The 15,966-nt window shown below is 37.3% G+C and overlaps 1 protein-coding gene across 1 annotated transcript in view; it reads left to right on the forward strand.

Annotated features, from left to right (window-relative positions):
- The window catches only part of Ankrd31 (ankyrin repeat domain 31), a 128,821-nt gene that overhangs the window by 98,655 nt on the left and 14,200 nt on the right, over window positions 1-15,966 (forward strand). Inside the window, exons 23-24 of the mRNA XM_035438778.1 lie at window positions 1,913-2,921; window positions 9,440-9,580. Of these exons, the coding sequence (XP_035294669.1) occupies window positions 1,913-2,921; window positions 9,440-9,580 (1,150 nt within the window). The remainder of the gene's footprint in view (window positions 1-1,912; window positions 2,922-9,439; window positions 9,581-15,966) is intronic.

Here is a 15,966-nt window from a genome sequence, read left to right on the forward strand (position 1 = left end):
AATTTCCTACCTGAGTTCCATCCCAGGATGGCCATTGGGGGTTCTGGTGAAAAATATTTTTGAGGATAATAGGTCCACACCAAGGAATGAAGACGGGCTAGAAGGGAAGGCTGAAAGTGTTGGCAGGAAAGATCTAATCTTTGGGGTCTGCACAAAGAGGCAGAGTCCCCAAGGAATGGCCATAGAGTGGGAGGAGGGGCTCCACAGGACAGGCTGCAGTAGGACTAACAGTAAGTGTGGAGAGAGAGGAATGAAAGCTTAAAATTTTGCCTTTCTCCCCACAAATAAATATTATATATTCTTTGTTCTTTCCTATGTAGTTTTCCTGTAATATCAAGCAAATGAACTGTCAACTGATGAGAAATTGGCTATAAGCAATTTTAGGAGGTTTTGAGCATCTCCTAGTTTTAATTCTCTTTATTTGTCCTATGGTAAACAGTGTACCTGAGATTTTTGAAATGTTCCTACTAACTTGGAATTTCAGATGTCTAAATCACATTATTGTTGCTGTAAGATTTCAGTCTTGATGTGGGTGATCTAAAGAGAACACTTTTGTGTTTTTATATGAATTCCCTTTAGTTTTAAACATATTATTATTTTCTTTCTTCTTTATATAGTGCACTGTATCTTATGCTCCATTGTTTGCCAGTCTCGCTTCTTATTGCCCTCCATATATACTAATACTCTTATCACAGTCTGTGTTCAATATCCCTACCTATAAACTTTGTTAGAAAGACATACTATTTCTATAATACTTTTTCTTAAAACATTATCTCTTAAAATATAGACTATAGACCCTGGTAAATCCTTGAGACCATTTCATGTGAGGATAAAGCTATGATTTATAATAATAAGATATTTTTGTTCTAATTCACTTGTCAGTATCCAGTAGAACTTTGCCAAAGGCTTCCTGCTAGCTAATAAAATATTTATTTTATATCCTTCTTTAAAATTTTTCTGTTTTAATTCTAAAATAATTGTCATAGTCTGTATAAACAAAAGCTGTTTGGGTTCCTTAAGAGTATGTATAAGTCCTGAGGCCAAAAAGTTTGAGAACTAGTGAAGCCAAGGTCAGTTAACCAGAAGACAAATGTGGAGGTGAGATGAGTCACCTCCTCTACCTTAGTCTTCAGGATATTGAGGTCTTATTGTTGAAGGTGCCTAGGATAGGTTTTGTCTGGGAGATCCTTCTCAACTTGAAAATGCCTCAGGACAGATACAGAATACAACTATAGTAAATATTTAATGAACTAATTTTCAAGTTTCATTGAAGTATGATTATTTAAAAAAAAAAAAGCAATCTTGTTACTCTGTAGCTAAGGGAACCTTAGTAGAACCTACTCCCATATGTTAATATCTAACATACCTTTCTACTTCAAACCAGGTAATCAAACTGAAAGTTAAGTGACAGTAGTTCTATTTAGCTGTCAGTTGCTACCTTCCAACCAGTACAGTATAGATTACTCAAGTTCTGTTTTCCTTTTTGAGTTTACTCAAATGAAATTACATTCTTTTTTTAAAAATAAAAGGCAGCTGGAGAGTTGGCTCAGAGGTTAAGAACATGTGTTGTCCTTTCAGAGGATGGGTTCAATTCCCAGTACCCACATGGATACTTAACAACCATCTGTAACTCCAATCCAACAGGATATGTAACTCCAGGCCCAGGACATCCAGGCACAAATCTGGTGTACATATATCACTCAGCCAAAACACTCATGTATATATAAGTAATAAAAATAAATAAGTTATAAAAATTTTAAAGGCAAACTCACCTGTCAGTTTTCTTGCAAAGGAGCTCTCTATCTTAAAGATAGACTTTATTGTGCTTAAAACTGATTCATGTTAAGAGAGAGTATCTTTAATATCCAAAAGTCTGTGAAGAAAATTTTGTTAATAATTTTTTTTCTTATAGGGTATCCATGGAGTCGTTTAAGCATGGGGCCCTGAGAGAACAACTGGCTAACTTGGCCACAAGACAAAAGAGTCTTTTAGTTGTGGCAAAGAAACAGAAAAAGATAAGACTAAGAATTCAAAACTACAAGAACACGAAACCATTTTCTGGTTTTAGTTTAAGGAAACCACCATCTAGCTCAGACGTCTCTAGTGAGAAGAAGAACCAAGAGTCTTCTAGTCTAGAAAATTCAGTACATCCCCAGTCAAGCTCACTTTCTCCTGTCAGTCTCACTTCTATTTCTCCTGTGGATAGAAGCATGGAAGAAATACCATTGTCTGTGGAAATACAGAAGGACAGTCAGAAGAGTAACATTTGTTTAGATGCAAAGGCAATGAGAAAAGAAGGATTTTCTGGAAATGAGATGAATTCTAAAGAAAATGTCCAGGGTTGTGCCTTGGATGGGTTATTGAAATCCAGACACTCAGATGGCACTGAGAAAATTAAATTATCATCCCAGCCTGTTGCTTTTATTCCTCAAGGAGGAAATTCACAGGCAGAAAGTAGTTTTACAGAAACTATAGTCAAAGGCTACAGACTTGATAGTTCTCCTGCAGTGACTGGCACTGTAAATATTCCAGAAGATAAAAGGGTATTTTCTCAAAATGATGCCTGTCTACCAACTGTTCCTCAGAATCAGGAACTTCCCCGTTATCCAAAAAGATCAAACAAGAAAACAGCTTCTCAACCACCATCTGAGGAAGCATCAGAACCTCTGGCTCATCAAATTACTACTGTCTTAGACACTGATACTGTGCAGACAAAGCCATGTCCTAAAAAAACAGCTTCTGTTGTGGCACATGCAAACGGCCTTCAGATCTCTCCTTCTTCTGGGTCTTCCTATCAACATTCAGTTAAAAAGCCTTCACACCACAGCCCAGTTTCTAAAAAGAAAAACGTGCAGCTGAAAGATTTGATATTACTTGGAAGAATTAATCCAGGAAATGACATTCTGGAATTCAAAACACAGGTATTTTTTCTCTGAAGTCTTGCAGATTTTATAAGCAATATTGGTGTAGCATAGTATAGGCATATAGGAAGTAGAATTTGGCTGTGCTTTCTAAATGTAGGGACTTACTAACTGTGTTCTTAGGAATAAAATCCATACCTTATTCTGGAATTTCCCTGGTAGATTTTAGTCATAAGCACATTTTGGTTCTCAACTACAGTCAATTAGATTGTAGTAGGGAGGATTTAAGAGTAATGATAGGAAATTGGAGCTGTTATTAGTTCTAAACTAGGTTAAAGAGTTACCAGTACACTGCTAAGCCATCCCTAGGGATGTGTTAATTTGTTTTCCATGGATGGTCAGTTTAAGACCAGACTTGAAGTTTCAGTAGAAAACTCAATTAAAAATATAACATTCATAAAAGTGAATGATGAGAAAAGATTCTGTTAGATATGCCTATTAAAATATATTTTGTATATTCTCATGTTTTGAGGAGGAATTGAGAGTGGCAAAGATTACCAAGTCATTTAATATGCTCTTTTGCTTGTGGACTCCTATTTGAGAAATCAGCCCAGCCTAACTGGAATTTAACTTGAATGGCTCTGTTTCCTACTCTTCGAATTTCTGGACACTGACTTTTCCTACTTCAGAAGCTTTACTTCTAAGTTAAGAACGTAACAGTTTAATGTTAAAGTTTCAGTTAGAGTTCTATGATCACATTAATGGTATGATCTCCTTTCCTTCAATATTCTAGTTTGCCCACCAACCAATTTGTTAAGCCATACCGACCTTACAGTGACCAGAGCACATCAATTTTAGTAGATTAGTTATATTTCCTCAGCTTTTGACAGTTGTCATTACTGGATCAACCTAATGAATCTTCATTAGGGTTTTTCATAATTGTAGTCATTTTAACATCTTTACTGAGGTGTAATTTCATACAGTGCACATACTCAAAGTGTACTATTTGACGTGTGTATTACCTGTGAAATTCTGTCTACAAACAATAAACCACCACTTCAGAAGTTTCTGATACCTGCTTTCTATCTCTCTTTCTCGCCAGTCCTTGGGCCACCGCAGCTGTGTTCTCTGCTCCTAATTTGCATTTCTAAGAATTTTGCAAATGGGAATTATATATTATGTTATTTTTGCCTGACTCCTTTCTTTCAGTCTTATTATTTGAGACCAATCTTTGTTCCTTCCTTTTTTGGTTGTCATTGGTTTGTTTCACAAAGCATAGTTTATTAGTTGACCTGATAGATATTTAGGTTGTTTCTAGCTGTTGGCTATTATGTATAAAGCTGCTTTGAATTTTGTTATACAAATTTTGGTGTGAGATATACTCTCACTTTTCTTGGGCAAATACCTATGAATGTATTTCTTGAATCCTAAGATAGGTGTACATTTAACTTTAAAGAAATTACTCAAGTTGTGTGTAATATCTGATTGCCTGCATTACTTATGCATGAGGGTTCTAGTTGTTCCACATCATCACCAGTGCTTAGCATGATCACTTGTTTAATTTTAGCATTGGTTACATATAATGTTATGTGTTAGACAGCATGTATGTATGTATACCACTTTATGATTATGGTTTTAATTTTCATGTCCACAGTTAATGATGTTGAACATCTTTTCATGTTCTATTGGCCATTCTTATTTATTTTTTTGGTTCAAGTATTGGTTCAGATCCATTGTCCATTTTTCTAATTGTTTCTTCATGTTCAGTTTAAGAATTATTTATGTAAGTTGGTTCTCCTCTTTGATCTTTGACCTCAGTAGCCTCAATGGTTGGCTAGGTTTCTAGTACCAGGCATGGTTTCCTCCTGTTGAATAGACCTTAGGTCCAATAGACAGCTATTGTTTAGTGCCAAGATATAACTGCCTTGTTAGGAGTATCTTTCAGGTTGGTCATTTTTATGACTCATAGGCATTACTGCCAGGTAGGACTAGTGGTTATTTCCTACCTCATCAGCTTGTATAGCACCTTCTGGTACTATGAAAGCTAGTCCTCAGTGAAGGGGCTTTCAGGTCAGATCCAGTTCAAATCTTCCAAAGTACATGATGCGGTCCAGATAGTCCAATAATGGCTGCCTCATATCAGAAAGCCAAGAATTCAACAGTTGTTCAGTCCACGAAACTCGGTGCCTCAGCAGTTACAGTCTGGTACTGGAGTCCTGGAGGATTCCTGGAGAAGCTCTAGTTTTCAGTCTACATTAGAGTCCTGAAGAAGTTGAGTTTACTACTTGCCACAGCCATAGAGGAGACAGATTTGCCAATGAGAGTGAAGGCAAACAGGCAAAAAATAAAGCTTCCTTCTTCCTTGTCCTTTTATGTGGGCTGCCACTAGAAGGTGTGGCCCAGATTTTGAGTGGCTCTTCATACCTCCAATTATTTGTAATCAAAGAATAATTTAATTAGGATGAGTTTGTAAAATTTGATCTTAGTCAAATTAAGAAAATCCCACACAGTCATGCCCAGCTTTTTGGGGTTTAGTTGATTTCAGATGTCATCAATTTGGCAATTAAGATTAGTCATCACACACATGTGTATTAGAAAAAGAAGCCGAGAATTTGAGAGGAAATAAAGGGAGGGAACGTGGAAGACAATGGAGGGGGCGTTGGAGGAAGGAAATGATGTAATTATATTTTAATTAAAAAAATTTTAAAAATCATTGTTCCAGATGAAAGTGAAAAAAATGATTTGACTGACTCAAAGTGACAAAGGTTTTTTTTTTTTTGTAGAATTCTGACAATTTTTTCTTAAAGCAAAGTTAGTGAGTTTATTAAGTAGCTGCAGTTGTGAGGATATGATGATGGTGCTTAGGTGTCTTCACAGTGACTGCATATGACCTTGTGGCTTCATAAATTATATTTCTCAAAGAATGTAATTTACCACCAGGGTAAAGATTGAGCATATTTTTTAACTTTAGGCTAGGATCCATGTAAATTAATTTTCATATTAAAATAAGTATAAATTATAATCCCTATTCATGTATGTATTTCTATGTGTGAACTCATATATATATATATATATGAACATATATATGGTAATATAATTATTTACATGAGTATACTTACTTTCATATATTTTTGAGACAGTGTCTTACTCTGTATCCTGGGTTGGCCTGGAGCTCTTTATATAGCCAAGGCTAACATGCAGTGATCCTCCTGCCTTTAGCCCTCCAAGTTCTGGGATTACATGTATAACCCATCACAGCCTGGAACATTCATATGTTCTAATTTGGATAACTAGTTGGTCCAGCAGCATATGTTCAAAGAGGCATCCTTATTCCTATGAGTTGCCTATGAGTCTCTTATTTTAAAGATCAGCTGCTCATATGTGTGTCTATTCCTGGGCTTCCTATTGTTTCATTATTTATTTGTCTACCTTCATATTAGTAGTAAACTACCTTGATTGTTGTTGCTGTATAATAGACCTTGAAATTAAGTTAATGCTAGTCTTCTGATTGTGTTCTTTTACAAACATATTTGGCTATTTTAAGTCACATATGAAGTTTAGGATGAGTTTGTCAGTTTCTACTACCAAAAAAAGCTGTTATTTCACTAATATTTCGTTAAATATGTGAGTTACTCAGGGAGGAAATGGCATCTGGGCAGTATTGTCTTGTTGAGCCCACGAATGGAGTATACCCACCCATTTGCTTTGGTCTTTGATGTTTTTTTCCTCAGCAGTGTAGGGGTAACTCACTTTTCAGGTCTTTCTCAACTTTTATTAAATTTGTCTCTAAATACTTTATTTATTTATTTATTTATTTATTTATTGGTTTGGTTTTTTAAGAGAGAGAGGTCCTCTGAGTAACTGTCTTGGAACTCGCAGTGGCCTCAAACTCACCGAGATCGTCCTGCCTCTGCCTCCCAAATACTGGGATTAAAGGTCTACCCCACCCCCGCTAATATTTCATATTTAATAACATCAGTTATCCAGTTTTTAAAATTTCAATTTCTAGTTGCTTACTGCTGGTTTGAAGAAATTGACATTTGGATATTGAAATATTTTCCTACAATTTTGCAAAGCTTACTAGTAAGTTAAAGGATATGTTTGGAAACTATTAAATTTGCTTTGTAAATTATATGGTTTAGTAACAAAAGGTAGGGTTTTTTTCTTTTGCCTTTTTCTTTTTTTTTTTTTTTTTAATGTATTACTTGACTGCAAGGACCAAATTGGGTGGAAATGACTGGCCAGAGAACCATTAGGCTCCATCTGTCCACACCCCATGCTGTGTTACAGATAAACCTGGCTTTTATGTGGATGCTGGGATATTTGTGTATCCATTGGGCCATATCCCAAGTATTTTCTAATTTGCAATTTGATTTCTTCTTTGATTCACTGGTTCTTAGGAGTGTGTTTGAATTTTACTTAATGGTGAGCTTCCTATTTTTTCTGTTAGTAATTTCTACTCATATTCCATTATGGTTAGAGAGCATACTTTATATTATCACATTCCTCTTTAAACTTTGTGAGGCTAATTTTATGACTTACCTAGCAAGTGTCCTCTCCTAAATGATGTTCCACAGGCAGTACAAGGAATAACTACTCCTTTGTTAAGTGCTTTCCTTTTACTTTTTTGCTAGTTTTCTTTTGCAGTGCTGAATCTAGAGCCTTGTATATGCAAAGCAAATAATATACTGCTGAGCTACATCCCCAGACTTTTTAATACATGATTTTTCTATTTTTGTTTTAGTACAGGCTGGCCTTAAACTCACAATCCTCCTTTCGTAGCCTCCCAGCTGCTGTGGTTATAGATGTGTACCCATAACCCATTTAAGTAGAGATTTCTGTATATTCTTGCTTAGTGTTAAATTTTATAGTGTGGATGAGTCTTGCCTTCTCAAATTGATATTCTCCCTATTTGATCTTTACACCTTTTTGTTAAAAGTAAGACATTGAACCTCTCATCATTCATGGTGACTAAGTTTTGCTTCCTGCATTTAGAGCTCTTCTGGATTTATGCACATATGTGCCTATAATTGTTATATCTGCCTGATATAGTAACCCTTTTTGTATTGTATAATGTCTGTTTCTAGTAATTTTTGGGTTAAAGTATTTCTGATAGTAGTATAGCCATTCCATTTTTCTTATGCTTTTTGTTCGTATGATTATGCTTATCCATCTTTTAATTTTAAATATACTTATTTCTTTTAATATGAAGTCTGTCTTGTACATAATATAGTTGGGTCTTATTTATTTAATCTAGTCTGACAATACCTGCCTTTTGATGAGCTATTTATTTATTTTTTTAATCATTTTTTATTTGAATTAGAAACAAGATTATTTGCATGACAATCCCAGTTCCCTTCTCCCTTCCGTCCTTCCCTACCACCATCCCCCACCCGGACTAAAACCCTACCTATCACATACTCTTTCTTCTATTCTTCATCTGACTCAACCTTTCTGCCCCCTCAAGACCTCTGCATCTTTCCTCTTCTTCCCTTCTCATTCTCGTAGCTCCCTCCCCCCTCTTCCCATGCTCTCAATTTGCTCAGGGGATCTTGACCCTTTCCCCTTCTCCAGGGGACAATATTTGTCTCTTTTAGGGTCCTTCTTGTTTACTAGTTTCACTGGCAGTGTGGATTGTAGGCTGGTAATCCTTTACGCTATGTCTAAAATCCACACATGAGTGAGTACATATCATGTTTGTCTTTTTATGATTTGGTTACCTCCCTCAGAATGGTTTCTTCTAGTTCTTGATGAGCTATTTAAACAAGATAGTGCTGTTATTAATATTGATGGAATTGCACCTGTTAATTTTTATTGGCTCCCATACTGGAACTTGCCTTGTGAATGCTGGATGTCTTTACATTCTTAAAATTATTTGGTAAATTTGTTGCATAATATAGTTAAGTTGCTTAGAAACTCTTTGGCCTTTTGAGTTTCTTTTTTAAGTTTTGTTGGAGTAGTGTCAAATTTAGGGCTAATTACTTTTCCTACTTAATCAAGACTTTTTGATTAAATTTTTTTATAATACCATTAGTCTTGAGGTTTTCTAGTTTTATGGTGAAGAAAAACATTAGTTCCTGTCCTGTGAGTGCTAGGTGTCATCACCTCCACTCCTTTCACATGGTTCTTTTTTTCCATTCTTAGCCAGTTTGAGAATTTCCTCTCATATGTCAATCGCTATTTAGCTGAATCCTTAAGGAGGACCCTGAGAAGAGCTAACAATGTCTCTTCATTTGACTCTTCTATGTGTCCCCTGTGACCCCTGTAACTCTAGAGTCATGCCTGGATTCTCCTTTCCTTGCCTGATCTGTGATCTGGACACCCAAACAGTAGGCTGAGGCTATGGAGGCCCCCACACAAAGTTCTTTCTTCTCAGTGTTCAGCGGACATTGTTTTGCTGATACTTGGCATTTTACAAACCAATTTACAACAAAATTATATATTTTGTTGTGTATTTGTTTGGAGCAGAGGGAGTCGGGTGTTAGAGTAAATCTGACCTCTTCTATTTCATCATGGCCAGAAACAAAAGTTCACACATTTCAGCAATTGTTTATCTTAATTTTTGTTTTTCACTTCAGGAGACTACCCACAAGGCCAGTATTTTATTGAGTGGTAAACTTAAGGTAGAAAATGGGAAGATTTACCAGAACCCAGTTTCCTGGCTCAAGGATCTTCTGGGAGGTGGCAATTGTGTGACCTGGAATTATGCTTGGAGTAAGGTGAGTAATTTTTAAATTTAACTTAATAATGAAATAGAAAATACTTATTTTTTGCTTTCAAACATCTCTAAAAGAAATCTGAAAGATTACTGATTCGGTTTGTATCCCTGCATGTGTCTACTGTGATGTGCTACATCTCCTTTCCTACAGATCTATTTTCCAGCGTTTCCAAGGACATGTAGCACAGTTGACTGTACCCCCTTCTTTGCCTCTTTTATCTACTCTCACAAACTTCATCACACCTATGCACTTCTTTTCTTCTCCCAAGAAACTTCTGTTTTCTGAATCCACATGGAAAATTGGGATAGTGAAATAGCTGAGTTATTATTAGTGAAATAAAATAAAGCCAAAATCTCCCCCTAAGAACAAAGGGAATACCATAAGGCTTACAGACATACATCAATTACACTTTCACTTTTGAACATGGCACTGTCTTCAAACCACTCAAAGAACTACTTTGCTTGTTTTCACTTACACATCTAAGACTTAGTCTGGCTACTAATTCAGTCCTGCCTTCTGAATTGTAAGCCCAGTTAGGATTTCACTGTTTAAGAACTATATTACCATAGTTGACCCAGACAAGCATGCATCATCAAATCCACCTATACTGGATAGTTTTATGTCAACTCTACATAAGCTAAAGTCATCTGAGAGGAGGGAATCTCAATTAAGAAAATTCCTCCATAAGATCTACTAGTGGGCAGACCTGTAGGTCATTTTCTTAATTAGTGATTGATGGGAGAAGGCCTAGCCCATGTTTGGTGGTGCCATCCCTAAGCTGGTGGTCCTAAGTTCTGTAAGAAAGCAGACTGTGCAAGCTATGAGGAGCAAGCCAGTAATCACCACTCCTCCATGGTCCCTGCATCAGCTCCTGCCTCCAGGTTCCTGCCCTGTTTGTGTTCCTGTCCTGACATCCTTGAATGATGAACAGTAACATGGAATTATAAGCCAAATAAACCTTTTCTTCCCTAGCTTGCTTTTTGGCCATCAAAATAATAGAAACTCTAACTAAGACACCACCATTATCATTTCAAAGAATGGATGATACACCTGAATTCCACTAGCCACTTCAGTAAGCCTCAAAGCACAAATTTACAGGGGACAGCTTCTCATTTTTGTCCCACCTAGCTTTGCCTACCCTCCATCCTAGCTCCTACTATGCCCTCAACTCTACATTCTTCTAGACCGTTGTAAGAGTCGTTTTAGTTCTTTTACTTGTATCAGTATATTTCCGATTTTGTACATGATGTGGTCTGTCTGCCATGCCTTCCCCTCATCTCCACACCATAGGGTTACACTCAGCCCATGTTCCCCACTCCCTTCCAATCACCATGGTATCTACTTTTAGTTCATCCTTAGTTCTTTTGCCAAGTTCTTTTCATGGATGTGTAATTCATTACAAATGTTGACAATTAGCATCTTTTTTTCTCTTTTTTTATTTGAATTAGAAACAAGATTGAATTACATGACAATCCCAGTTCCCTTATCCCTCCAGTCCTCCCCTACCACCCCCCCAACTAAAATCCTACCTATCACAAATCCTTTCTTCTATTCTTCCCCTGACTCAACCTTTCTGCTCCCTCATGACCTCTGCATCCTTCCTCTTCTTCCTTCTCATCCTCGTAGCTCCCTCCCCCCTCTTCCCATGCTCTCAATTTGCTCAGGGCATCTTGACCCTTTCCCCTTCTCCAGGTCCTCCTTGTTTACTAGCTTCTCTGGCAGTGTGGATTGTAGGCTGGTAATCCTTTACTCTATGTCTAAAATCCACACATGAGTGAGTACATATCATGTTTGTCTTTTTGTGATTGGGTTACCTCGCTCAGAATGGTTTCTTCAAGTTCCATCCATTTTCCTGCAGATTTCAAGATTCCATTGTTTTTTTTCTGCTGAGTAGTACTCCATTGTGTAAATGTGCCACATTTTCTCTATCCATTCTTCGGTTGAGGGGCATCTAGGCTGCTTCCAGTTTCTGGCTATTACAAATAGTGCTGCTATGAACATTGTTGAACAGATGTCTTTGTTATATGAATGTGCATCTTTTGGGTATATGCCTAGGAGTGGAATTGCTGAATCTTGTGGTAGACTGATACCCATTTTCTTGAGGAGTCGCCATACTGATTTCCAAAGTGGCTATACAAGTTGGCCCTCCCACCAGCAGTGGAGGAGTGTTCCTCTTTCTCCACATTCTCTCCAGCATAATCTGTCATTGGTATTTTTGATTTTAGCCATTCTGACAGGACTAAGATGATATCTCAGAGTTGTTTTGATTTGCATTTCCCTGATGACTAAGGATGTTGAACACTTTCTTATGTGTCTTTCAGCCATTTTAGATTCCTCTATTGAGAATTGTCTATTTAGTTCTGTACCCACTTTTTAATTGGATTGTTTGGTGTTTTGGAGACTAGCTTCTTGAGTTCTTTGTATATTTTGGAGATCAGTCCTCTGTCAGATGTGGGGTTGGTGAATATGTTTTCCCAATCTGTGGGCTGCTGTTTTGTCTTGCTGACTGTGTCCTTTGCCTTACAAAGCTTCTCAGTTTCAGGAGGTCCCATTTATCAATTGTAGATCTCAGTGTCTGTGCTACTGGTGTCATGTTCAGGAAGCGGTCTCCTGTACAATTAATTCAAGGGTATTTCCCACTTTCTTTTCTAGAAGATTCAGTGTGACTGGGTTTATGTTGAGGTCTTTGATCCATTTTGACTTAAGTTTTGTGCATGGTGATAGGCTTGGGTCTACCTGTAGTCTTCTACGTGTTTGCATCCAGTTATGCCAGCACCATTTGTTGACGATGTTCTCTTTGTTCCAGCGTACATATTTGGATTGTTTGTCAAAAATCAGATGTTCATAGGTGTGTGGGTTAATATCAGGATTTTCAACTCTATTCCATTGATCTACCTGTCTAATTTTATGCCTATACCAAGCTGTTTTCAGGACTATAGGCTCTGTAATAGAGCTTGAAGTCAGGGATGGTGATGCCTCCAGAAGTTCCTTTATTGTACAGGGTTGTTTTGGCTATCCTGGGTCTTTTGTTTCTCCATATAAAGTTGAGAATTGTTCTTTCAAGGTCTGTGAAGAATTGTACTGGGATTTTGATGGGGATTGCATTGAATCTGTAGATTACTTTTGGCAAGATTGCCATTTTTACTATGTTGATCCTGCCTATCCAAGAGCATGGGAGAGCTTTCCATTTTCTGGTATCTTCTTCAATTTCTTTCTTTAGAGAGTCAAAATTCTTACAGTACAGGTCTTTCACTTTTTTGGTTAGTGTTACCCCAATGTATTTTATGCTGTTTGTGGCAATTGTAAAGGGTGATGTTTCTCTGATTTCTTTCTCCACCAATGTGTCATCAGTATATAGTAGGGCTACAGATTCTTTTGAGTTAATCTTGTATCCTGTCACTTTGCTGAAGGTGTTTATCAGCAGTAGGAGTTCCCTGGTAGAGTTTTTTGGGTCACTTATGTAGACTATCATATCATCTGCAAATAGTGAAAGTTTGACTTCTTCCTTTCCTATTTGTATTCCCTTGATCTTCTTTTGTTGTCTTATTTCTCTAGCTAGAACTTCAAGGACAATATTGAAGAGGTATGGAGAGAGTGGACAGCCTTGCCTTGTTCCTGATTTTAGAGGAATTGCATTGAGTTTCTCTCCATTTAATTTGATGTTGGCTGTCGGCTTGCTGTATATTGTTTTTATTATGTTTAGGTATGTTCCTGTTATCCCTGATTTCTCCAAGACCTTTATCATGAAGGGGTGTTGCATTTTGTCAAAGGATTTTTCGGCATCTAGTGAAATGATCATGTGATTTTTTTCCTCAGTCTGTTTATATTGTGGATTACATTGATGGATTTTCGTATGTTGAATCATCCTTGTATCCCTGGGATGAAGCCTACTTGATCATGATGGATGATTTCTCTGATGTGTTCTTGGATTCGATTTGCCAGTATTTTATTGAGAATTTTTGCATCAATGTTCATAAGGGATATTGGTCTGTAGTTCTCTTTCTTAGTTGTGTCTTTGTGTGGCTTGGGTATCAAGGTTATTGAAGCCTCATAAAAAAAGCATTTGGTAATGACCCTTCTGCTTCTATTGTGTGGAATACTTTGAGGAGAATTGGTATTAGCTATACTTTGAATTTCTGTAGAATTCTGCACTGAAGCCATCTGGCCCTTGGTTGGGAGACTTCTGATGACTGCCTCAATTTCATTAAGGGTTATAGGTCTATTTAAGTTGGTTATCTGTTCTTGATTTAATTTTGGTAAGTGAAATCTGTCCAGAAAATTGTCCATTTCCTTTAGATTTTTGAATTTTGAGGAATATAAATTTTTGAAGTATGACCTGATGATTCTCTGGATTTCCTCTGTGTCTGTTGTTATGTCCCCTTTTTCATTCCTGATTTTATTAATTTGCATGTTCACTCTTTGTTATTTGGTAGTTTGGATAAAGGTTTGTCTATCTTGTTGATTTTCTCGAAGAACCAACTTTTTGTTATATTGATTCTTTGTATTGTTCTCCTCGTTTCCATTTTATTGATTTCAGGCCTCAATTTGATTATTTCCTGGCATCTACTCCTCCGGGGTGTATTGGCTTCAGCAATTAGCATCTTAATAATCCCTTTCATTGCAATATTTAAAAATCTGATAGATTATACTCTTGCTGACACAGAATCTTTCCTCCTATTGTGTATCTGGCAGATTGCTTGGCTTTGTTCTTTTGATTTTGGCATGCTCATGTTACAGTATACCCAGTGAGGACTCACTTTCTCCTCTCTTTTCCTTTATTGGAACTACTGCATTTCCTGCCTTTGAATAGCTGACTAGGACACATGGCTCTTGTGCTATACCAGTGCCTCATTTATATATCATCTTGCTTCTGATAATTTATCAGCCGCATCAGCTAGTCCTGTGGTTTAGTACCTATGTGATAGTGAAGCAAGTGCAAATGTGGGTACTAAAAATAGGATGGTCTTTGGTGTGAGATATTTATCCAGATTATGAACAGCCTTAGGTTACTTTTTAAAAATTGTTAAAAGAAAAAAAAGCAGGGCTTTCACACTTATTATGGGGCACTCGTGCACTTTTGTAAATGCACAAGGCTAAGAAACATGACTTCCATGAGTTTGGATTTTTTTGTTTGGTTTTTTTACAAGTCTTTATAAAAGTTTACCATAAAAAACTTTACCTGCTTCTTCAGGCTCTAGGGGAACTCCTAAGTCACAGTCACTTCTAGATGCAAGGGATTTTTTGCTGTGTTCATAATTGTGTATATTACTGCTGACTAGTTCTGGGAATGTTGATGTATGCAACCAGGAATGATTAGTTGGCCAATACAAATACCAAGAAACTAAGAATTGTTCTTCATCCAACAATGTGACAGAGCTGCTAGCACAGTTGATTTGTACCTCTTACATAGAGGGTAGGCTGCTGCACAGCTTTGCTAGGAGAGTCCTAATGCTTTACTCCCATTGGATCTCACTGATATTCTTGATGCTGCTAGTGCCCATCAAGTTTCTTGATGCTCTTAGCTACTAGTGTTCATTCCAATGGGCAGAGGCATCTCTGAGTAAGAGACCAGGTCAGAGTAGTGCCTGGTTCATCCATTCTTTATAAATTGTGTTTTTTTATAACAGCCATATATTAAAGTCGCTTTAAAAATTAGCAGTGGCCAGGCCGGGCATTGGTGGTGCACGCCTTTAATCCTAGCACTCGGGAGGCAGAGGCAGGCAGATCTCTGTGAGTTCAAGGCCAGCCTGCTATCCAGAGTGAGTGCCAGGATAGGCTCTAAAGCTACACAGAGAAACCCTGTCTCGAAAAACAAAACAAAACAAAAACAAAAAAATTAGCAGTGGCCAGGTGTGGTAGCTCACATCTTCAGTCTTAGCACTTGGGAGGCAGAGGCAAGTGGATCTCTATTAATTTGAAGCCAGTTTGGTCTATACAGAAACTTCCAGGGCAAGTAGAGCTATATAGCTAGACTTTGTCTCAAAACAAAACAAGCGAAAAATAAAAACTGCCAGCCTCTATTGGACCCCAGCTCCATACCTTCTGATCTGATAGCCTTTGTAGAGACCAGAAAGTGGTATTACACAGAGGACACTTGCCACAGAACATGGGAGTCAGTGACAGCTTTAAGGAATTGATCCTCCCCTTCCAGCTTTATGTAGGCTTTGGGGATGGAACTCAGGATGCAAGGCTTACACAAGAGCCTTTACCAATGACCCATCTCACTAGCCAAGGAGCAAAATTTTTTTAAGCTGTCCGTCTGATTTTTAGTGTGCTGACTGGAATGAGAATCTTTGACCTAGGCCAAGTTGTTGACACTTCTTCAATTTCATTTTTCTTTTTTTCCCATTTTTTATTTAAAATAGAAACAAGATAGTTTTACATGT

The sequence above is a fragment of the Cricetulus griseus genome, chromosome 2, assembly GCF_003668045.3.
Source record: "Cricetulus griseus strain 17A/GY chromosome 2, alternate assembly CriGri-PICRH-1.0, whole genome shotgun sequence".
In the NCBI taxonomy this organism is placed as follows: Eukaryota; Metazoa; Chordata; class Mammalia; order Rodentia; family Cricetidae; genus Cricetulus; species Cricetulus griseus.